The sequence below is a fragment of the Molossus molossus genome, unplaced genomic scaffold (assembly GCF_014108415.1).
Source record: "Molossus molossus isolate mMolMol1 unplaced genomic scaffold, mMolMol1.p scaffold_m16_p_1, whole genome shotgun sequence".
In the NCBI taxonomy this organism is placed as follows: Eukaryota; Metazoa; Chordata; class Mammalia; order Chiroptera; family Molossidae; genus Molossus; species Molossus molossus.
In genome coordinates, this window is record NW_023425344.1 from 131,768,455 (window position 1) to 131,794,180 (window position 25,726).

Below are 25,726 nucleotides of genomic sequence, written 5' to 3' on the forward strand. Positions count from 1 at the left end.
TCAAAAAGTAACATACATACATATGCCTATACATGAAACAGCATGCTAGAATGGCATGAATCTATTTGCAAGTTGAGAACTGTGTAGACTGATATCTGTGGTTTCTTCCCACTTCCAATAATTGTAGAAAATGAGTCATCAGAAGAAAGAATTGTGCTGGAAATACTTTCTCTAAAACAACACAAATATTTTGTCTTATAACCAAAGACAATGCTCTGAACTGGCAAGATTTATCCTCAGGTGGATATCAGGTCGCTCAGCTCAAAAACCAGAGGAACTTAACTAATTAACCTTAACTAAAAAAAAACTAAACAAACAAAAAAACCCTATCAAACACAACTACTTTTTAAAAAGCTATTTGTATTTTTTAGATATTAAAACGAAATTACAAAAAATATTCACAATTGTAAGGTGTCTTTGTTGTTAGAAAGAATGCAAAAATGTCTCAATTGTTCATTCTAACTTCAATGAAAACCACAATGCCAGAACTCCTGGGCTACCCCAGAAGCTGTGCTTCCTCTGTCAGGCCTGGTCCCATGCCTCTGGGTGCCCCTTCTCAGACCACCAGCTGCATCCACCACCGGAGGTCTTCCAAAGCGGGATCTGAATTCCTGTTGTTAACCCTGTGGGACAAGGCCTCCCCCTAAACGGACAGTCCCGGCCAGGTGAAAAAGCCTGGACAGCTGTAATAATTAAACACCAGCTTCTGACTATTTTGTGCAAGAGTTAAAAACAATTTGTCCAAGCCAAACTTCTTACCCATTTCAAGATGACAAGTAAAACTTCACAGGATTACTCCTGCTTCCTAATCTCAGTCCTGGACCTCATCTCATTTTCCCTGTGACCAATTTTGCCTTTCATCAATTTTTAATTTTATTTAGTCTTGTTTGATATAGTTAAGCTGATTTAAACTCCTCCTGGAGCAAAGCAGCATAAAAATAAATTAAAACTTATGTAAAACAGTTGACCACGGGATTTTTAAGAAAAGATAGGACCTTGAAGGGGGGTGGGGTAGATGAGAATGGAGAGGAGGGTGTCAAAGAGGGAAAGAGGGACATCTGTAATAAAAAAAATAAATAAATTTAATTTAAAAAAAAGATAGGAGGAGAAAATGAATTACTATTACTACAACAAAAAAGTTATTTTCTTTATGTTTTAATCAATTTATTTTAGTTACAGATGTTTCTCCTGCCCCCCCATCCCCCAACACCCTCCTTCCAATCCGCCTCCCACTGTTGTCTATGTCTATTGGTTATGCACACATGCATATAAGTTCTTTGGTTTACTTCATCCCTCCTCCCGCCCCACCACCCTCTTCTGAGGTTTGTCAGTCTGAACCATACTCCTTTCTGTCTCTGGGTCTATTTCGTTTCTTTAAAAAGATTCATTCACACAAAATAAACATCTAACCTTTGGATGTCTCTTAAACTGTGGCTCGCTGCTCCCGAGAGCAACAGAACTGGCCTAGATTAATGCAGTAGATCAAACAGAATAATTATCTCAGATGCCTGTTTTCTATGCCTGTTTTGTTTTTGTTCAAATCCCAGTTATTTCTATCTGTGCAATGTTTAAATAGTTTCTTCAATTTTTCTGCTATTTGCTGAACTCAGGAAACGTGTGTTACTCATACTTCTTCCCCAAAATGCCTGTAATCAGACCTGATATGCATGAGGGTAGGTTTCATGATATCTATCCCCATGAAGAAAATGAAAAATCATGTAGTGTGAATTAAAATTAGAATGAGAACTAGACTTATACTAAACTTAGACATTTTCAAGAGATTTGATAAGTAACTATTTCTCATTTGCTATTATTCAATATTAATATTGTAGCAATATGGTAATCTACTATTCTTTCTAATCACTGTTAATCATATCAGTTTTCTTGTGAGTTTTAATCTGTCTTCCTAATCCAGGAACCATATATTTTGTGATATTTGTTTCTAAGATAAACTATATCCATATCTCTATAACTCCTATTTTATAACAACAGTGAGCATGTGGAAACCAAAACTGAAAACACAACATCATTTACAATCATTCCAAAGAAAGTAAAATATTTAGATGTGATGTTACACAGAATCTTTATGTTGTAAATTAGATAATGCTGATATAAAATACATCATATAAGATTTAAATAAATAAATAGACACTGTGTTCATGTATTGGAAGAATCAACTTAGTAAACATGTCAATTCTCCCCAAACCCATCTACAGATTTGATGTAATTCCCACTGACATCTCAGCAAGATCTTTGGTAGAGTTAGACAAACTTATTCTAAAAACTATATGCAGAAGCACAGGACTTCGAACAGCGAAAACAATCTTCAAAGAGGAATAAAATGCCCAGCCAGAGTGGTTCAGTTGGTTGAGCGTCATCCTGTGCACCAAAAGGTTGCCAGTGCAATTCCCAGTCAGGGCACACATATGGGTTGCAGTTTTGATCCCCAGTTGGGCCACATATGAAAGGCAACCCATCTATGTTTCTCTCTCTCTCTTTCCCCCTTCTCTCTCCACTCCTCTCCTCAGGTGAGGATTAAAAAAAAAAGAGGAATAAAGTGAGAGTAATCAGTCTATCCATATGGAGATCTGCTGTGCACATATGATGATGGACTAGAAAACCCAGAAACACACGGACACAAATATACCCAAACTGATTTTTGATAAAAGGTGTCTTTTCAACAAATGGTACTGGAGCAACTGGAAATCCATTGGAAAAAAATAAATGCATAAATAACCTTGACCTTAATCTCACATCTTTTACAGAAATAACCCAAAATAGACCATGAAATTAAATGTAAAATATAAAACCATAAAATGTTTGGGAAAAACACTGAAGAAAATGTAAAACTTCTGCTTTGCAAACAAGCCTGTTAAGAGGATGAAAAGACATGCCACAGAGTAGGAAAAAATATTTGCAAATTACATATCTGAAGAAGAACAAACATCTAGAATATATGAAGATCTCTCAAAGTTCAACAGCAAAAAACACAAACAGTTCCATTAGGAAATGGACAAAAGACATGAAGAAACAACTCACTAAGGAAGATACACAGATGACAAATAAGGTCACGAAAAGACATTCAACATGATTAACCATTAGAGAAATGAACAATAAAACCACAGTTAGATATCCCTACGTACCTATGAGAATGGCAAAAATAAAAACATTAGAAATACCCAACTCTGGCAAGGAGAAACTGGATCACTCACACATTGCAGGTGGGAATGTAAAATGGCATAGACACTCTCAGAAAGTTTGGCAGTTTCTTAGAAAACTAAACATGCCAAACCAATTCACCATATGACCCAGCAATTGCACTACTGAATATTTTTTCCAGAGAAATGACAAGCTATTTTCATACAAAAATCTGGATACAAATGTTCACAGTAGTTTTATTCATAATAGCCCAAACCTGGAAATAACAAAGATATCTATCAATAGATACATGGTTAAATAAATAGTGGTGCCTCCATACCATGGAACACATCTAGCAATAATATGAAACAAACTTTAAAACATACACCGACCTGCATGAATATCCAGGGAATTACTCTGGGTGAAAGAAAGCCAATTCCAAAAGGTTAGATGCTGTGTGATTCCATGTATACAACATTCCCTAAATGACAACATTGTAGAAATGAAAATCATATTAGTAGCAATCAGAGGTTAGGGCTGGGGTGAAGTGGCTATCAAAGGGTACCACGAGGGATCCCTGTTCTGATACCCTTCCACTGTGCCAATAACTGTACCAATGCCAACATCCTGGTAATGGTATTGTTTTATAGCTTCGCAAGATGTTACCACTGGGGGGAAATGGGTAAAAGGTACACAGACTTTCTCTGTACTATTTCTTACAAGTGCATTTTAATCTGTAATTATCTCAAAATTAAAAGTTTGAACATTAAAGAAAAACCTACTTCAAAGAAACTTCTAAATGCAAACGATTTGTAAACAGGCAACTTACTGTTATTGTACTTCAAATAAATTTAAATAGATTTTCCTGTCATCAGGGCCATCTTAAGAAATACAAATTGGAAATGTTTCTACAAGAAAGTCATTGATCCAAAGTAAAGTATTTGATGCAGAATAAGAAATGAAAGCATTGTTTTCCAATTAAAAATGTGTATTTGGCAGTTGTATGGGTACTTAAAAGAGCCCCTCTAGGACCTAGGCCATCTCGAATATAGAGCAGGATTCCTCCACAGAATTTTTAAAAGTTCCATCCATTGCCCAAGATTAACTGTCAAAACCTGACCTACGGTTGAGAAATAACAAGAAAGCAACTCTTTAAGAAAGGAAGGAGGCTGAGCCATCTCAAATATAATGCTACTATATTACAGAAAATATGTTTTTAAACTTCAGAATTCTAGAGTCTTACAGATTTTATTCTTATTTATTTTTATCCCCACCCGATGACATTTTTTAAATTTATCTTCAGATAGAGCAGGAAGGAGAGAGGGAGGAAGAGAGAGAGAGAAACATAGAGGTGAGAGAGACACATCAATTGGTTGCCACCCACATGACCCCAACTGGGCCAGGGACAAACTGCAACCGAGGTACGTCGCGCCCTTATTGGGAACTGAACCCAGGACTCTCTGGTCTGTGGGCCGATGCTCTAACCACTGAGAAACCCGGCCAGGGCCAGATTTTATTCTTGAAAATGAAAGAATGAGATAAAAGTCTGGCCATCCAAGTGGTAGAATGGGCTAACTGAGAATGCTCCAGTGCCCTTATTCTCTCAGATTTCATAAAACCTGGATCCAAAATCCTGAACTGTCCTTGCTGAGGGCCAAACCTACTTACAGTGGACTTTCATGGAGGGAAACATTAGCCCCGGGACCGCCATGGAATGCAAGGTGAGACGAAGCTGCTTCTCAGTTCACTGGAAGAACAACAGCTCAAGAACATGCTCCAGCTTCTCTCGCGTGCCCTCCAAGTTCCTTCAGCCCACTGGCCAAGTGCTCGCCTGCCTGCTGTCTCTTTTTAATTGAATTTATTGGGCTGATATTGGTCAATAAAATCATGTAGGTTTCAGGGATACAATTCTATAATACATCATATATATATATTGTATTGTGTATTCACCACCCCAAGTCAAGTTTCCTTCCATCACCATCTATTCCCCTTTTACCTCTGGTAATCACCATATTATTGTCTGTATCTATGAGGTTTGTTTGTTTGTTTTTATGCTTAATCCCTTCACCTTTTTCACCCAGCCCCATAATTCCTCTCCCCTCTGATAGCTGTCAGTCTGTTCTCTGTGAGTCTGTTTCTATTTTATTTGTTAGTTTATTTCGTTCATTATATTCCACAGATGAGTGAAATCATATGGTACTTGTTTTTCTCTGACTGGCTTATTTCACTTAGCATAATATTCTCCAGGTCCATCCATGCTGTCACAAAAGGTAACATACCCTTCTTTTCTACAGGCAAGTAATATTCCATTGTATAAATGTACTATCATTTTTTATCAGCACTAACTTTCCACAACAACTGCCTCCCCTCCTCCAGTCCTGTTTTGTTCCCCTATCAGTTTTCCAGTTTGATTCTAACTCCCTCCCACCCAGAAACTGCTGCCCCCAACAACGGACTCTCAGTGGACTTGGCCTCTCCAAGGCATCTGATCCTTTCTGACTACTTCCAGCTTCATGGAACATGCACTTTTGAAACATCTCTTTGTCTCTCCCCATGTGTTGCTGGCCCATCCCATCTTCAGTTTGTTCCTGGCCCCTTCTTCCTTTCCCCTCTCTCAAATGTCTATTTCCCAGGACTCTCACCTTGGCAATCTCTCTTCTCAATCTACCTGTCCCAGAGTGAGTTCCGCCACACCTGAGGCAGAATTCAGGATGGTGGTCATTCTCTGGGGTTTGGAATACCAGATATCTCAGAGGAACATGCAACTCAAGAAATATATGCTACACTTGTCCTCTCCCATCATGACACGTTCCTGTTTACCTGACTGACTATAGCCTACCGGGCTCATCACTCCATCCCATCCATCGCAAGTCTTGACGCCTGAAGCTCAGCTTCCCTCGCTACTTCCTTCTACTTTCCCATCATGCTCTCATCGCTTCTTCTCAAGACTCTTGCAAGAGCTTCCAACTGCCCCAAAACAGCTCCCCAAACCCATCCTCCTCTCTACTGCTTCCAGAATACCTTCCACTGAGTCCAATTTGGCACATCACTCCCAACCCAAACCCTGGCTCCAGTGGCAGGTCCCCCACAAGGGCCTGGCAGCTGCGGGCCAGGCAGCGGGTACTTCTCAGTGATGGAAGATGCTGGACAAACTTCTTGAATTAAATGTTCTTGAAGAGTAAATGTAAGAATGTCCTTGTATTTAGATATTCATCAGTAGGAGAAAAGAGAATTGTGTTACAAATAAATACTTGGGAAATGGCACTTAACCCAGAGATTATCTCATATAGACCAAGATCTGTGCTGACTTACTTTACAGACCTATTGCTAATAGCCATGAGACATTACAGGGTATTTTAATGGTACACTTTATTACAAACATCACATGTGGACACACCTAGGAGGCGTGTGACATGTGAATAGCATCCAGCATACATTCGAGGTGGAGAACAGACTGCTAAGACTGCATGGCCTAGTGCAGAGATTCCAAAGTCCCTGCCCCTGTGACCTAGCCCCCTCCTATCCCTTAGCCACATATCCCACCTCCCCCACCCTCCAGCAGGTGACTATGAGAAACCACAGTGACCATGTTTGCTATGTCCAAGCTGTATTATTTCCTTCCTTCTCACTTAGAAATCCCCTAATCATTCTTTAAGACTCAGTTGACATTACTTCTGCTATAAACCCTTCCCTGATGTGGCCTATGATTTCCAACCTCTATTCTGTTAGTGTCCAGAAGCCAGGGACTCCATCTTATCTGTATCCACACAACTTAGCAATGTCTGCCTCTCGATAAAGGTCTTAAGTGTTTGTTTATAAAGACTGAAAACTAGAATCAAAATAGCTTACAGTGAATTATATTTTTCTCATTTTAATTCAGCAGCAGAATTCTATTTTATTTTTTTCTCACGTTTGACTAATCAATACTTAACACCTCTCTGAAGTTGGAGAGTGAAAAGAGAAACAAGTTGTTTTTTCAGTTTATAGGCAGAAAATAAAATAGATATAGCCAGCTTGAGGGCTTTTGGGCAACAGCCTCACTTTCTATCTTCCCCCTTGTGAAGCACCTATTTCTGAAAAAGGGTGATGTCAGAGCGTTGGCCAGAACTGTCAGTGCAGAGAGAGCGGGTCAACAAAGCTCTGTCTGACTGCTCTGCCTTCTGAAACGTTCCGCTTTCTAAATGGCAGTGGACTTGAGCAATCATTAGAAGTGTTTTTTTAAGCTGCTCATTTTCAGGAGATGAAAAAACGTGGCAACCAGAATTCATACATGTTTTTTCCTAATTTCTGCTATGACAGGACCAGACTTGGAATCAGTTCAGTTTTTTTCTTTTTCATTTTTCATAAACTTAGAATTGTGAAATATATAAGTAAAGACAGGGACATGCCTTAGTCTCCTAAGATCTACACTGATACTCTACTATGTGTCTGAGATTGTGGTCTCTGCACCATGGACAAATAATTTAATTTTGGGGTAAATTTTTAAAAAAGCAAAAAACAGGGGGATATTATTTTGGGTTAATACAATTTTTCAACCAACATATCTTCCTTTCCCAGATAATCTAAATTAACCAAGCAATGAGTTTGTCTCTCTGTTTCTCTCTCAAAGCTTATGAAGAACTTCACTGGCTTTAGATGACAATCTTTCAAGCTCTAAGGTCATGTGTAGGTCACTGGCTTGAACAACAGATGAGCAAGCCAACTCTTTTCTCCTGGGCTGCAGCTTGAAGAGCATGGGCGTGTAGCAATACTCAGCATGAACAGAACTGCTGGCCTCACGGTCAAAATGAAATGTGAGTGTGCCAAGGGGGAGCCTGGCCCATGTTTAGGAGTCCTGGCTCCAGGGATGCAGCCTCTTGCACAGCTGGACCAACATTACATTCCTGGATACCAGGCTCAGAGTCCTGAGAGTAAATGGAGATGTACGAAGAATGGTATGATCCATATAGGCCAATTTATATCTAAAAATATGGGATTTCGTTAATTCATCACATGGCAGAACCACAGAGGTTCTCAAGTGGAAACATGAGCTTCAAGTGGTGCTGCTGGTGGAGTGAGGGTCTCCTACCCCACAGAAGACTCCACAGGCTCTTTCTTTTCCATTCTGTTGTTGACACAAACCTTTGTACCATAAGTGGTTTCCTTTGCTGATGCCAAACACCAAGAGGAAATGAGCAATTCTTACTCCTGAATGAAAAACACAAAGAACCTATGTTTCTTCTTAAGGACTCCATGAAAAGGCAAACATCTGGCCCATGTTACAAAGGAGAACCAGGAGCAATGTTCAGACCTCAGAGATCCACTGGAAATAGGGAGGGCCTGGAAAGCTTTCTCTACAACCGTGTTCCCACAGCCTCCACACGCCCAGAAACCCCTGCACCCTTGGCTGGAGGCACTATGCGTGGGTTCGCCAGCCTACGATGGGTCCCACTGTAAAGTCCATGCCCATTTTCCTCCAGAAACAGTTATAAGTGGTGACTGCACACTTGGGCCAACCCACGAAAACCTGATAAACCTGCAATAAAGTGGAATCACAGTACCAATAATTTTGTAAAACTGAACCACTCTGTGTTATAGCTTAAAATGAACTTGTGGTTCCAGCTGGGGATCCCAAAGCACAGCTTCCTGGCAGCACAAATGGTGACTTCCTACCCTAAGGTTTAGGCAACGACTCTTGTTTTTGGGCAGCGGCTACAAAATTGAGAGAGGCACTGTCTGAAAACCAACATGTGGGAGAATAAGACAGGGGGGTGAAGTCAACTGTGGGGCAGCAGGGCAAGGGGTAGGGACTGAGTTCAGGAGGAGGAGTCCTTTCTGGGGTGGGTAGAAGACACTAAGAACTAAAAAGTTTAAGAAAAGAAAATCATGGGAAGATATAGGAATCAACTAATTAAGTTTAGCCTCATGAAACATTCACTTCATTTTCTTATATTTCTTATTTTGCTGCACCAGGTAAAAACCTGGTTTCAGTCTAGAGACCAAAAATCATGTAACTAGATTGAGACTCCCATAGTCCCATGCAGTTCTGAAAGACAGAGATTCTATAATTCCAGGACAAATCTCATATTCACCAAAGAAAAGTGGTGAGAACTAGGAGAAAGAAAAAAAGGAGGGAATAAGACAGGAGGGGTTCCAGAGAGAGCAGCTTAACACAGGCCTACCAGAGAGAGTACTAGAGTAGGATAGTAAACAAAAGAAAACACTGGATCACACCTCAGCTTCCCTCTAACACAGTCTCAGTTTTTAGCAGACAACCTCTTCAAAGACCCTGAAGTTATCTCATGGTCTTGTTATACCAGAGTGGGCTACTTATTAGCATGTATGAAGACGTCCCTTCAGTAAAATATAAAATTAGTGAGATAGCGCACACTATGTCGGAGGAAAGACAGAAAATACACAGGCAATATACCCTCAAACGTCTATACTTATTTAGTTCTTCCCGTTATTCCTAACTCCTCCTGTGGCTTTCTCAGCCCACACTCCTACTCAGTTCCCCCCCCTCCCCCATGCCAGTTCCATGAGGACAGAGATTGTCATCTGTTTTGTAGAAGTTTGTTAAACTCCAGTGCTCAGGATTATGCCTAGGACAAAGGAAGTGCTCAACTAATATCCGTCGAAGGAATTGAATGAATAAAACATATTTTACAGGGAGACCACCACAACCTGGAGGGTTTTCAAAGGCTTCTTGCCCTCTAATTGCTCCCACCACCCTGCAGTCTATGATCACAGACCCTGCTGGTTTTAGGAAGAACGTTCCACCAGCCTGAATAATTTTACTTCCTTCCCAAGTACCTCTTTGGGGACGATTTTCCTCATTAAGCAGTGCCTGACTTCAATGGAGGACCGCCTTGCAAATCTCTCATGCATTCTGACCTAGGCATGGCATCCTTGTGCGTGTCCACTGCACCTGGATCAAGTGCACGCAGAGCCTGCCTGCAGCCTCTGAGGTAGGCTACTGATGTGGTAAACTTGAGGACAGGGCCACAACATGCCAGCCCCAAATGTTTTCTGATGATGGCTGAGTGGGCAAGTTCAGCTCTTTCTGCCCAGAAACACAACACTGTTCTCTATACCAAAGCATATTAATTCAAATCCCCAGTGTGCAGTCCAGGATATGAAAATTACAGTAATCTAATCTTATAGAGGAAGAAGTATGAATCATCATCACATGGTCTGACACAGAGAAAATGATTAATCCAAGGTTGCACTGAGGTTAGGGTCCACGGTGATGGCTCCTTGTGGGCTGCAAACCAAACAGCGGGGCCCACCCGGTCAACACCAGAGCTGTCTGCATCCCAGGGGAGCAGAAGCAAGGAAACAATGGTATGTTCTCAGGGACACATTTTAAAGCTGTCTATTCTGGGGGACATTCTGTGACCGAAGGGGCAGAGGAGGGGAAATTTGGGGCTGAGAAATCTGCCTCTTCTACCTTCTGACGGGTGGAAACCGCTTCAGCTCCGAAGCTCACTTACAAGCAGGAATTGTGTAATCACAACATCTCAGAAATGACCAGAAACCCCAATTATCTCCAGGGGAAAACAACAGAATATGCATGGACAGCAGAACAATGAAAAACAAATCCAGTCAGAATGTTTCCTTAACCACATCACAGAAACATCCAGTTCTGGCCTTTTCCTGCAACTTTCAAAAGGACCGCCAAAGCTCCCCATCAAGAAAACCCAGCCCAGTGCCCTCGGGAAGTTGGTCAGGGTGCCCGCAGCCCTGAACCATCCCTCGGCTCCTCCGCCCCATTTTTCTTTTGCACAGCTGTGTTCAATTTTCTGTCCTTGGGGTTTTTAAAGGAACATTTATTCTAGGGCCAGGATTCTCAAGTTTTATGGTTATACAACTCCCTCTCCCAGAGCCAAAGAATGTTTGAAAAGCCTAAACCCATCAAAGAGAATTAGTAAAAGTATCCAAATGAAAGTGAAATAAAAAGTTAAGAGTTGTTCCAATTCAACTTCTTGATTGTATTATACCTTCTGTTTGCCCAACAAGATGTTCACTACCCATTTTTCATGCAAATACGTGTGTGTGTGTGAGAGAGAGGAAACAGGTAGGGAATGGAGGTGTATTTATATTCTTCCATGGTCTCGGTTTCCTGTTAAATGGTATATTTTATTATATATAAGGCCTACATCTTATATGGGATTTAAGAAAGTTCACAAAGAAAGTGATCTCTTCAGGAGTTTTATGTGCTTGTTTTTCCTGTTTAGAGAGCTGGATAGTAGAAGGATTTAGGTAGTAAGACAGCAGTTTAAAAAATAAAACTATATTTCACTTAAAAAGTAAATTATTGGCATTTTCAGTTGGAATGCTCTGCACTAAGTACATTATCAACATCCCCAAACCATCACCACACATACCAAAAAGAGAGCATGAGGCCCCACCAACCCATGAAATGCTCACCAGTTTCCCAAGTGCAGCCAGAACCAGCAGTCTCGTACTGATCCTGTTCTTCTCTCTTCGGGTCACCCAGACTCCCACATCTCAAAGCACTCTGCCCAAAGGCTCTGCCTGCACAGGCTCACAAACATCACTTTCATGTTTGTCCCAAAGGCTAACCGCCTGCTTCCTACAACTCATCTGATTTGACAGACAAAGCAAAGTGCAGGCTCCGGAGCCTGAGGTCTGTGACACAGCACACCACCCACGGGGGGGCCTGGATGCATCCCAAAACAAACAAGACATTTTTTGAGAAACAAAGCAAAGTGCATAGATTTACCCTGAGCAGAAAAAACTCAATGCGTCCTCCTCTGCAACGTAACCTAAAATGTCAGCAGCACATGCCTAATGCAGTCCAAGGCTCTGAAACAATCAGGACACTCTGAAACTGACCCCACCCGACCCTGGTCATAATGTGCCCGCAGGGGCTTCTCTCAGAAAGCAGTTAGTTATGAGCAGAGCAGACCAAACCTGTTCTGTCTACAAGTACTTTCTCTCATTTTTTTTTTAAAAAAAAATATTTTTCCTTTATTGATTTTAGAGAGAGAGGAAAGGAGAGAGAGAAAGAGATAGAAACATCAATGAGAGAGAACATCAATTGTCTGCCTCCTGCATGCCCCCCACTGAGGATTTGGCCCACAACCTGGGCATGTGCCCTGACTGGGAATTGAACCCGTGACCTCTTGGTGCATGGGTCAACGCTCAACCACTGAGGCACACCGGCCAGGCTACTTTCTCTCACTTTTTAAAAATCAAATTAAACCACAAAGTATTTTCTTTAGAAAAGAAAAATCAAGATATAAAAAGTGCCCTCTGGCATGGCCCTGGAGGCAAAATAACAGGTTGAAGTTCAAAGATTCCTCCCAGATAACCACTCTAATTCTCCTGGAATTGGAGGTTGCCAGAAGTTAGTAAAATCTCTAAACCTAGGGCAGAAGATGGCTGGAAAAAACAGGACTCCAAAGTCAGAGATTTTTTTTTAAGCTGGTGTTTCCTATTTCCTTGTGGATGATAGTTTAGCTTCTAACCAAAGACATCACACTACAAACATTGTTTTCTTGTTATACAGTAATAAATTTAATATCCTATGGATCTGTGCTCTAGAACAAATTAAGAAGCTTCCTTCGGAGGAAGAAAGTAATACTGAAAAATTATTCAACCAAAACCCCCAAATATATATGTCCCCTCTATATACAACAAAACACAACCAAACAAGAACTGTATAATTTTTTTAAAACACACACACATGATCCTTATAAAGGACACTTTAACTGGGGCTTGAAAACAAGGGTGTTTTTTAATTTTGTGCCAAGCCGGTGAGAAAACAGGGGACTTTAAAAATATTGTTTTATGATAGGCCATTTATATACCATATAAGAGCAGAAATTTGAGCTAAAACACTAATATATAACTTTAAAAACATGACTCACCAAACTGTGTGCAGGTGCATGAACACGTGTGCGCGTGTATGCATGTGCACACACACACACACACACACACACACACACACACACACACACACCGTAAAAGAAAAAACAAACACTGCTTGGGCTCATAAAAAAGGAGCAGTGAACAGACATGTGCTCAAAACATGATTTTTACTCAAAACATCAAATGGGCTTTATAGCCTAAGGAACGGTCCATTTTCTCAAAAGAAAGTAAAGATTGGGTTGTTACTTGAAGGAATATGTATCTTTAAAGGCAATGGGAAGAGGCAGCATGGTGAGTGTACTTCTGAGGTTTGTGAACCGCATATGCCTCAAGCATTCATATGTGTGCCTTTTGGGAAAGTGAACACTGTCCCCTCCGCCTGGCTTTGGGACCCACTACGGTCTGGATGGTCAGAACACTGACTCTGCCTGGGTCAGAGAGATGGGAGGCAATGATGTACGCACAGCCAGGACTAGACTTTACAGACTGTATCTGAAAGCATGGGAAGCCTTTTCCCTTTACTCTCATTTCAAATAAAGATTTTCAAACGATTTAACCTAAACTTCAAAAAAACACAATAAAATCCTGCTTTCAGCTTTCTCCCAATCAAAATGAAAGAAAATAAAAACCATTAGAGAACAAAGCAAAGGATAACTTTCCCCTCTGGACCCCAGCCCAGCACTACCCTCCTGCCCCACCCCTACCTACAAGTTGGCAGCTCCCTAGAGGTAAGCTCCACCCCTTCAAACCTGCAAGCACTTGGATGTTTCAGGAGAGCAGGAAAGGATTCTAGAGCCATTTTCACCTGTTACTTAACTCTCCGCTTAGGCACATCACATTCCCCCTTCAACCCACTCTGACCTAGAGTCTACACTCCTAAACTACTCTTATCAAAGTCATGAGCAACATCTATCTTGGCAGTTCTCTAAAGGACACTTCTGTCTTTCTCTTACTGACCTCTCAGTCACCCCACCTCTGTGGACCCCTCCGTCCTCTAGTCGGGGTTCAGTGACACAGCCTTCTGCTTTCCTTTCTCCCTGGCTGGTGCTCTTCCTGTTTTCTTTGTGGTTCTCCTCTCTCCACCTCATCCTCAGCCTTGTTCATTCTCATTCCCTCTCCCTCGCTGTCTCTTTTTCTATCTCTTCCCATTTCCATCCTTGCCTATGGATTTACCTATCCTCTAAATTTTATCTCCAGCCAGGATTATGAGTTCCAGGTGCACATTCAACTGTTTACTCAAAATCTCTAATTGGATATTTAATAGGTACTCAAACTTAGTATGTTCACAACAGATTTCTGGATTCTCCAAGTTGGCCCTACCCTTTTAAAAACAAAATGGTCAAAAACCAAAAACAACTCCCAGTCTTTCCTCTCCTCAGAAGTTGCTATGGCCAAAATTTAGGGGTCATTGTTAATTCCTCCCTTGTCCTCTCTCCCGTATCTCATCTATCACCAACTGCTGAGAGTTACACCTGCAAAGCATATCCAGTTTTATGTACAGTTTTACTGATACATAATTCATATGCCATACAATTCACCAATTTAAAGTATACACTTCAAAGGGTTTTAATATATTCATAGAGTTGTATAAACATTAACAAAGCAATTTTAGACATTTCTGTCACCCCAAAAGAAACCATGTACCCATAAGCAGTCACTCTCAAATTCCCCCTAAACATTCCAATCCTAGCAACCATTAATCTATTTTCTGTCTCTAGGGCAGATTTGCCTGTTCTAGGAATTTCATATAAATGGGATCATACAATATGTGGTCTTTTGTGTCTGGCTTCTTTCATGCAGCATATTTGCAAGATTCATCCATGTTGTAGCATGCATCAGTTCTCCATTCCTTTTTACAGCCAAATAATGTCCTATCATATGGATATAGAACACTTTATTAGTCCATTCATCAACTAATGGTCATTTGGGTTGTTTCCATTCTTTGATAATTAAAATAACACTGCTATGAACATTTGCATTTTTGTGTAGATATAAGCTTTCATTTCTCTTGGGTATATAGGATAGATATGCCAGTTCATAAAGTACCTCTACATTTCCTTGTATGAGGAACTGCCAGACTGTTTCCAAAGCAGCTTCTCTGGAAAGATTTTGCATTTCCACTAGCAGTATATGAGAGTTTCAATTTCTCCATATCCTCCCCAACACTTGTTACTGTCTTGTCTTCCATAGTGGAATGCAATAGTATCTTATTAAGGTTCTGATTTGCCTTTCCCTGATACTGAGCATCTTCTCATGTACTTATTGGTTATTTGCATATCTTATTTGAAGAAATGTTTATTCAAATCTTTGCTTATTTTTAAACTGGATTATCTTCTTACAGTCGAGTTGTAAGAGTTCTTTATATATTCTATATACAAGTTTCTTATCAAATTATATGATTTGCAAATATTTTCTTCTTTTCTGTGGGTTGTCTTTTCACTCTCTTGATAATGTCTTTTGATACACAAATGTTTTTAATTTTGTTGAAGTCCAACTTACCTAGTTTTTTTGGTCACTTGGGCTTTTAGTGTTATAACTGAAAATCATTGCCTAAGTGAAGGTTATGAAGAGTACCATCTATGTTATTTTCCAAGAGTTTTATAGTTTGAGCTCTTACATTTAGGCCTTTGATCCATTTTTGTGGTCATTTTTGTGTATACCGCGAGGTAGGGGTCCAACTTCATTCTTTTCCATGTGGATATCCACTTATCCCAGAACCATCTGTTGAAGAGACTATTCTTTTCCCATTAAATTGTCTTGGAACATTTATTAAAAGAAAATCAATGATCATAAATGTATGGTTTTATTTCTGGTCTAGTAATTCTATTCCAAAGATCTAGATGCCTATCCTTATGCTAGTACCACTCTATCTTAATGAATGTAGCTTTGTGTTAAGTTTTGAAACTAGGAAGCTTGCGTCTTCCAATTTTTCTATTTTTCAAGATTTGTGGGGCTATTCTGGGTCCCTTAAATTTCTATATAAAGTTTAGAACCAGCTTTTCAATTTCTGCAAAAAAATCCATCTGAGATCTTCTTTTTCTTTTTTTTTTTAAATTAAAACGTTTATTTGTTTTATATTTTTAATCTTTATTGTAGAATGTATTACAGATGTTCCTCATTTTTCCTCCATTGACCCCCTCTTCCCCACTCCCACCCCCCTCCCACCTTTTCCCACACTGTTGTCTGTGTCCTTTGGTTATGCATATAAGTTCTTTGGTTTATTTCTTCCCACCCCCCCCACAACGGCCTTCCCTTTGAGGTTCGTCAGTCTAGCAACCAATTTGTACTTATAAATCTCTTCACCTTTTTCACCCATTCCTCCAACCCCCCTCCCATCTGGCAACCAACAAAATGTTCTCTGTATCTATGAGAATGTTTCTGTTCTGCCTGTTCATTTTGTTTGTAGATTCAATTGTCAATAGATATGTATTCATTGCCATTTTGTTTGTTCATATATTTTATCTTTTTCTTCAAAAAGACCCTTCATCATTTCATATAATAATGGTTTGGTGGTGATGAACTCCTTTAACATTTTCTTGTCTGGAAAACTCTTTATATGGCCATCGATTCTAAATGACAGCTTTGCAGGATAGAATAACCTTGGTTGTAGGGTCTTGCTTCTCATCACTCTGAATATTTCTTACCACTCCCTTCTGGCCTGCAAAGTTTCTTTTGAGAAATCAGCTGACAGTCATATGGGAACTCCCTTGTAGGTAATTAATTGCTTTTCTCTTGCTGCTTATAAGATTCTCTCTTTGTCTTGAACCTTTTGCATTTTGATGATGATGTGTCTTGGTGTGGGCCTCTTGGGGTTCATCTTGTTTGGGACTCTGTGTGCTTCCTGGATTTGTATGTCTGTTTCCTTCACCAAGTTAGGGAAGTTTTCTGTCATTATTGTTTCAAATATGTTTTCAATTTCTTGTTCTCTCTCTTCTTCTGGCACCCCAAGATGCGAATGTTGGCATGCTTGAAGTTGTCCCAGAGGTTCCTTATACTATCTTCATTGTTTTGGATATCTATTTTCTTTTTGCTGTTCTGATTGGGCGTTTTTTGCTTCCTTAGATTCTGAATCGATGGTTTGCTTCTTGGCTTTACCTACTCTACTATTGAATCTGTGTAAACTATTCTTTATTTCAGTTAGTGCCTCCTTCATTTCTGACTGATCCTTTTTTATGCTCTTGGAGGCCCTCACTAAGTTCGCTGAGGTTCTAAGTTCATTGAGCATCCTTATAAGCAGTACTTTGAACTCAGAATTTGTTAGGTTGCCTATCTCCATTTCGCTTAGATCTTTTCCTGGGGTTTTGTTCTGTTCTTTCATCTGGGACCTGTTTCTTTGTCTCCTCATTTTGGCTGCCTCCCTGTGTTTGTTTCTGTGTATTACTTAATGAGAGGTATGGGGCTATCTGAGACCAGATGCTGCTTGTTTGAAAGAATTTAGGAAAACCTGAAGCAGGCTCCAAGACAGGCCAGTCCTATGGTTAAGCAACTGGAAACAGCTTGGGTGGGCCTGAAAGTTGGGTGGGGCGGGGCCTCAGGGAGTCACCAGGGCGAGGCTACCAGTGTGAGCCAGGTTGCTGGAGTCCCAGATATGTCTGCTGTTTGCTGCCCCAGGGAAGGGCTCACCAAAGGAACAAAGGCCTCTGACAGCACGTTTGTCCCGGAGAAAGCTCCCTCTCCAGCCCTCGCTCCAGTGCCAAACAGCTCAGTTCTTCCCTGTATGTCTCTGGTGCCCCTTGAGCTGCCTCCCCTCCGAGCTTAGAGGGAGAGTCTGATAAATCCGTGTGCGGGCCATTTAAGAGGAGCTACCTGGGGCTCCAGCCACGTCAGCCTCCCTGAGCCTCAGTTCCCGCTGGTTTTTCCAGTCAGAAGTGATGGGGATTCTCTTCCTGGCACTGGAACCCTGAGCAGGGCACCTGGTGTGGGACGGGGACCCCTCAGTCCTCAGGAAGGACCTTCCCAGCCGAGGTGTCCTCCTGATTTTTATCCGCCACACGTGGGTGTGGGACCAGCCCGTCTGCCTCCGCCCCTCCTACCGGTCTCAATGTGACTTCTTCTTTAATTCCCATAGTTGTAGGACTTTCATTCAGCTTGATTTCAGGTGGTTTAAAATGATGGTTGTTCTGTAGTTTAGTTGTAACTTTGATGTGGTTGTGGGAGGACGTGATACTGCACTTACCTACGCCGCCATCTTGACCGGAAGTCCCATTTGAGATTTTGATAGTGATTATATTGAAGCTATAGATCAGTTTAGGAAATATTGCCTTTTGAACAATATTGTTTTTTGGTCCATAAACATGCAATGTTTTTCCATTTATTTAGATTTTCTTAAATTTCTTTCAATAATATTTTGTTGTTTGAAGAATATAAGTTTTACACTTTTTTGGTTACATTTATTTCTAAACACTTTATTATTTTTCAAGTTACTGTAAAAGAAATTATTTTCTTAATCATTTCAGAGGTTCATTATAAGTATATAGCCTACAATTAATATCTATATCCTGCAACCTCTCTGAAATTGCTTAGTAGTTACAATAGTTCAGTGGATTTTCCATATGCCATATGCAAATCTAGTTTTACTTCCTCCTTTCCAATCCAGAAATCTTTTATTCCATATTCTTTCTGAACTGCCCTGGCTAGCACTCCTCAGTACCATACTGAACAGCAGTGATGACAGTGAACATCTTTGTCTTGCTCCTGATTTTTGGGAAGCTTTCAGTCCTTCATGATCAAGTATGACATCAGCTGTGGGTTTTTCACAGCTACCCTTTCTCAGGTTAAAGAAGTTCCCTTCATTCCTACTTTGTTGCTGTTGTTTAGTTTTGGGTTTTTTCTTTTTTATCATGAAGAGGTATTGGATTTTGTCAAATGCTTTCTCTGTATAAAACACAGACTTTGTACTTGCTTTTCCCTGTGTATGCTCTCTCTATACTATCTCCACAGCTACGCATTTCTCATATTTACAGTTATCTACTTCTGGGCAGTCCTAGACTATCATATTCATCTTCTCCACCTACCACTATCTCTTCCCCAGTCTACCATATAACCTTCAAAGCACTCAGTCATTAATATTATAAGCACAACATTTGATAACATTTGTATAAGGTTTAGTAACTGCCAACACATATTCATCATTTTAATCCTCACAACAACCTTACTAGATAAGTACTATTACCACCAATTTACAGATGTAGAAATTAGTCTTGTTCAAGGTCATGCAGTTTATAAGTGGCAGACTCAAGATTAGAACCCGGGCTCTCTAGCTCTCCTGACCATTCTCTTAAATACGTTACCATGCCGATCAATAATTGCTCTTACTTCTTGCCTTACTTATTATCTATACACAAACATTGTGTATATTGTATTGTAAGAATCTAACACCACACATGACTGATGTTCAATAATTTGTTTAATGAACAAATGTAACACTGGTCTCAAGATGACCCATAAGAAAAGAGTTTCACAGGACTCTGGTAAACACTGATGACTACACACACCCATGGAAGTTCACAAGTCCCATTCATTTTTGAGATCCTTCAGTAAGAAAGATTGTTGAACTTTACCCCCATGTTTTCCAAACTCATCTGAGTACAGACCTATCTTCGTACCCCTGTCTCCACGGCACTAATAATCTAGGGAACACACTTTGAAAAGTACTGCCCTAGAGAGGCAGTTCAGATAGAACAGTTCCTGGAAGGAAGCTTCTGCTCCCCTTTCAGCAGCTGGATCTGCTCTCTTTTAGAAAGTCTCACTCAGAGTCCCTCAAAGTTCTCCCATACCCATAGCTCAGTTCAAAAAGAAAACCCCAGTCACAGAGTTGACGTTAATTTTCTCAAAGCTCTGGTTTGCTGCATGTGATTCAAATATATTCACCCTTCTTAATGTACTTTTAACTATTCTCAGAATGCAGGCAAAAACCAATGGTGTGTTAACCACAAAACTATTGTATTTCTTTCCTAAATACTTACTGTAATATGAATATTTAAATCATGGCTTCAGATGTAGAACGACTTCAAAATCTTCATATCTCAGCTCTCTGAGTCTTCAAGGTCATCTACTCAAACTCTCTGAAAAAAGAGAAGAAAAAATTTCTACTTTGAAATTTAAAAAAGAAAATACTAAATGATATAAGACAACCACATGTATAAGCAGGATGCACCTGCTACGATTAATTTTCTGCTTCTAAAGAAGGGCTTTCTCTCTTTCGATTATTTACTTATATTAACAACTACAAATTATTGGCAGTGGTTAGAACATCTTTTTAAACCTCATAAAAATAATTAAAACAAAACATTTTCTCCTTCATCCTAAACTCAGTTAATAAAATCACTTTGATGTAATGATTCTCTAAAGCTCTAATAATTTTGTGGTGACTAAAATTTTATATATTTGGTCTGAAGTTAAGAGTCATCTTGAGTAAATATCAGTACTTTCTGAAAGGCAAATTCTTATCAGATCTAAACAGAGAAACCTGTAACAAAGGGGAGACCTGGGAAACCGAGGAGAATGGGTTGGAACCTGACAGAGGCCCAGTTCCTTGGAGAAAGAGAGACTGGGGATAAAAACGGTTAGGAATCTAGAGTAACCGAACTAGGGTGTCCAGAGTGACTGGGCCAGAGCTTGGTCATGCCATTAACTGCAAGGCAACAAAATATTCAATGTTGATTTTCCTCGAAGGCTGGGGTATGAAGGAAAACCTCACTCTACTGGAAGTGCAACAGAGTAGGTCTAAGACAAACATATATTTCCTTCTGTGATTTTCCAAACTGCATGTAATCTGTGTACAAGATGAGTCACATTGTAACAGACTCACTCCATACACCCCAAATGGCTGTCTGCCGGGGTGCAGTGTTGACGATGCGGCCTGAGAGAGGGGTGCTCATGAACACAAGCGAGGCTCCAGCCCTGAGATCCTGGGCTACAGAGGAAAGTCCTTAAGTTCACTAAGTTAGTTAGTTGGTTAATGGTTAGAACTGGCTTTGGGAAATATTTTATTTTAAGCTACTGAGGCGCTCCTGCCTCTTTCCTCCCAATGTCTGTTCAGAACTGGATTGTTTTACCTTTTAAGAGAGTCATCTCAGGAAAGAGTTTGCTCGAGCACAGGGGGCCCTGAACTGCACAGCAGCCAGTGACACACCAGCTCTGTAAAGAACCGAAAGTGGGATCGGTTCTGTCTTTAGAAGCATATGGGAGGCATGGTGTTAGAGCCTATCTTACCTCGTATCGCAAGAAGGGGGTGCATCTCCGGAAGCCCAGGCTGAGGCAGCTTATAAGGAAATCAGCCCGTGGTATTGAGGGGCAGAGGAGAGCCCCTATGTGAAGTTCCCACAAAGCAAAAAACCCCAAAATCATTATTGTCACCACTGCTTGGTGAAATTCAGACAGCCATGAACTCATGACTGGAAACCACATGGGTTGGTGTGGTAAACACAGACAAACTATTGGGTTTAAGTAGGTTATTTTTTTGTGACAAAAATAAAATCATTTTCCCTTCTCTCGCATAAATCTGTTTATTACTGAAAAGCTTTACAGCCTTGTGAACTGGGCTAGCCCAATGTAAGCATCTATTTTCCCTAGGACTCCTCCTCAGGATACTAAACTGGGGAAGAATTTGTCTGCTTTGGAAAAGAATATCCTTTTTCTGCATTGGCCACAAAAGAAAGAAAAAAATGAAAGTATTGAAAAGGAGAAAATGCCAAGAGAACCAAAAAAGCTAAGCGGCGAGGGCAGGGGAGGAATGCACACCACGCCCTCTCTGAGAGAGTCCGTACTCGGCCTAGGTTCACACATCTGTGTGTCCTGGTCTTGGCCCCGTTCCTCAGTCAGCCTCTCGAGCAGGGGTTCTCTAACTTCAGTGTGCAGAACGATTGCCTTGGGGCTCTACAGTTGTCAGTCAGAAAGTAAAAAATCTACAGTGGAGATCAAGCGCCGAGGACCCAGAAAGAGTATGAAAGGCTTGTACCTGAAACTTTAGTTCTAGGAACTTGGTTTGCCCCAAGACAAAGGGAAAGCCTCAGTCTCTAGATAATAAACCTTCAGAATATAGTCACTTACAGGAAAACAAAACAATAAATCAGCTTTAATACATTCAGGACTCCTTGGGAAAAAGAAAAGAGCAAGACCACAACCAGGAAAGCATTCAAATTAAGTGACAGGTTGAAGTTTAATGAACCAGTTAAACCTGTAAAAAGGCAGGAATGTCTCCAAGGAAAACAGGGCACTGGGGAAAGAACAATGAATAAGGCTCCTGCAGCAGGAAGAGGAGCTCCCCTCAAGGTTAGATCCTTAAGACCTTTGTCTCATCTCTCCAGGCCTCTCTCCACCTTTCTAGAGTATTTCATCCAGGTAAACAAAAAATGTATGCTTGACTTTCAGGTGATGACCTATCCCTATGCAAAAACTCTGACACACTCTGTGACTGATTCTAGACCAATTGCACCTGGAGGGAAGACGTGCAAGAGAAAGACATACTTCTACCTTCATGTTTCAAAAGACTTAGGTTTGTCAGGAGGTGCCCAGGAAGGTGCCCACAGCGAAGGAATGTTTCCAGTGTTTTATTCACATACTATTTAACTACTATGGTGTCAGGTGGCTCTACACTCAGAGCACTGGCAGGCTCTTGTCCTCCCTCCACCAGGCACCCAAGGTCCTCTATTAAAGACCCTAGGAACAAGGCCTCCACGAGACCTAACTCTTACTCAGGCTGCCTTCTCCATCTTCTCCTAGATGCCTAGAGCAAAGAAAGGAAGTTCATCAAGATATTTTCCCAGAGCCATGAGCACTAACTCACTGAGCCACGGGCATCTCCCTACCCACACACAAATCTCAACATACATGTCAGGAAACAGCTCAGATACCTCCTGTTTCCATGTGGCCTTCCCTACTGCCTAACTTCTTCTTTAGGGACCTTCCTTTCTCCTGAATCCATGCCAAACATCTGATTATAAATGACCACTGTAGTTAATTCTCAACCATCCAGGGTTGGAGTAACCATAGCAATAAATAAATAGTCATCATTATTATTATTATTTGAACATTTGTAAACAAAAACAAAAACAACAGAACAATAAAGTACCTTAAAGTCAACAAAACCACCATACCTATTAGAAGGTATGTACGAACTGGAACAACACACTAGCCTACAGACATCACCATGGGTCTGTGACAGTGTGGGGACAGCCCCATTCCATCACCTCTCAGACATGTACTTACTGTATTGGTGCCCAAGGTGTCACTCTGCTAGCATTAATTCTAGGACCACACAACTTGATGAGAAAACTATTAGCAAGTGACTAGACTGTCATGTGTAGGAGCCAAGGTTGGAGGCAAATGAGCAATGACAACATTGTGGGAAGGTACTGTAGTATCGTGATAGGATAGCAGGGACACTGAGGGGGAGGGACTCCCTTCAAAGGTCACTGAGCCCACTGAAGCACCTTTAAAAAGAGGAAAGGACAGCTCTTTTTTTTTCTTTCTTTCTTTGTATCCTCACCCAAGGACATTTTTCCATACTTTGTTCAGATAGAGTGGGAGGGAGAGAGAGAGAGAGAAACATCAACATGAAAGGGACACATCGAGTGGTTGCTGGAAACAAACTGTGACCGAGGTACACGCCCTCAGTGGGAACTGAACCTGGGTCTCTCTGGACCGTAGGCTGACACTCTAACCGCTGAGCCAAACCGGCCAGGGCGAAAGGACAGCTCTTAATGACACATAAACTGCCTAGGCTTCATTTTAATATTGGCGGGGGGTGGAGGGTGGGGTGCAGAAAGCTTGAAATAAAACAAATAATAGAACATAATAGAACATTTTATTTGTCAAAAAATGTATTTTGTGACCCTGAACTAGTATGCTTATAATATTTTTATACATTAAGATAATATCCACAGAACAGTGAATATTTTCCTAAATACTGGATGTTTTACTAAATAAATGTTGTTAGTCTTCACTAAGAGTATATTAATGTTCATTTCAATGTACAATTTGACTGTAACAACTTTTTTGAATTCTACTTGTCTTAATTAAGAGTTATCTGTATTTCATATGTATAGTTTTTTCTCTAAAATGAGACTGGACTTTTATAAGCAGGATGCTTATCTTGTATTGTATGTTTTTATTTCATAGGCATGAGTCCGGCACTCAACAAATAGATGCTGAGAGGGGTACCAGTGGGCATAGGGGCAACTCATTGCAACACTCCTGCCCCCTGTCCCATGAGGGCTTCTGGCAAGCAGCATACCACCAGCTACAGGACGATACTCACTATCAAAATAGCAACTGATGTGGGGACACATGAAGGAGAGGGAGCTAAAATAAGCACCATGATCCTCCCTGGTGAGGTCCAGAAACACTACCACCCCTTCTTGAGGATATCTTCTTATGGGGCAGGTTTCTGACTTTCTGGGCTTTATGCTGCTGTTAGGTGAGCTTCTCATATACCACATGGCAGCACAGTTCTTAAAAGGCAGAGTCAGATTTTTGTACATTTGTTAATATGCTCCTGCAAAACACTGGGAGGGCTTCTCCTTCAAAATTCAAAGGATGTGAGCATTATGAAAAGTCACAGGTGGAAAAATTAAGTTAGTAAAAAGAATTCTTGATTTTAAGTTCTCTTGTCTCCCCCCCCCCCAAATTTGTGGTGCCCCCTACTACTTGCCTAATACAGCAGCAAATTGAATAAACGAATAACCAGCAAACACTGAAGAAAAACTCAGCTTGCTATTTGATAGATTACATATTTGTGAATATGATTTTATACTGTTTATAGCATCCAAATATAGTGTTATGGATGAATGTTTATGCCCCCCCCCCCCAATCATTTGTTGAAATCCTCACCCTCAGTGTGATGACATTAGGAGGTGGGGCCCTCCTGATGGGAGCAGTGCCCGTATAAGAAGAGACATAGAGAGCTTGCTTCTTCTCTCTGCTCTCCACCATGTGAGAACACAGCAAGAAGGCAGTTGTCTAGAAACCGTGGGGTGGGCCCTCACCAGTAACTGAATCTGCCAGCACCTTGATCTTGGGTTTCACCGTTTCTAGTACTGTAAGAAATGAATGTGTGTTTTTCAAGCCACCCAGCCTGTGAAATTTTGTAATAGCAGCCCAAACTGATTAAGACATATAGAAAAAACAATTTTATACTCAGTAATTAAGAATAGAGAGAGAGATGTATATATCTCTATATACACACAGTCATCCCTTCTTATCTGCAGGGCATCCATTCCAAGCCCTCCAGTGGATGCCTGAAACCACAGGCGGTACCAAACCCTATACGTACTACTTTTTTTTCCTGTACATACATACCTATGACAAAGTTTAAACTATTCTTGCACTTTGGGGCCACTTTATTAAGTAAAATAAGGGTTGCTTGAACAAGAAGCATTGTGATACCAGGACAGTCGATCTGATAACTGAGATGGCTATTGATGAACGGGCATGGAGTGTACACAGTGTGGAGATGCTGGAAAACGGTATGATTCGTGTCCTGGATGGGACCAAGCAGGATGGCGTGAGATGTCATCATACCACTAAGAATGGTGTTGTACAATTTAAAACTTATGAACTGTTGATTTCTAAAATTTTCCATTTAATATTTTCAGACTGAAGCTGACCTCAGGTAACTGACACCACCGAAAGCAAATCTGTGAGTAAGGGGGGGGGGGGCTACTGTACATGCATGTATAGACACAAACATGTATGTGTACACACATACACA

At 40.7% G+C, this 25,726-nt stretch overlaps 1 protein-coding gene across 12 annotated transcripts in view; it reads right to left on the minus strand.

The window, feature by feature from the left end:
- SVIL (supervillin) overlaps positions 1–25,726 on the minus strand; it is a 241,688-nt gene that overhangs the window by 151,851 nt on the left and 64,111 nt on the right. For 10 of the 12 annotated variants that reach the window (XR_004958394.1, XR_004958385.1, XR_004958383.1 and 7 more), the window contains exons 2-4: positions 21,229–21,323; positions 19,980–20,078; positions 3,531–3,619 (exon numbers count right to left, since the gene is read on the minus strand). Coding sequence is in view for 2 of the 12 variants with exons in the window: in XM_036252902.1 (XP_036108795.1) it covers positions 3,531–3,619; positions 15,632–15,633 (91 nt within the window). In the remaining 10 variants the exon portion in view is untranslated. Of the gene's footprint in view, positions 1–3,530; positions 3,620–15,631; positions 15,748–19,979; positions 20,079–21,228; positions 21,324–25,726 lie in introns of all 12 variants that reach the window. The other 2 variants (XM_036252902.1, XM_036252906.1) reach the window with 2 other exon arrangements.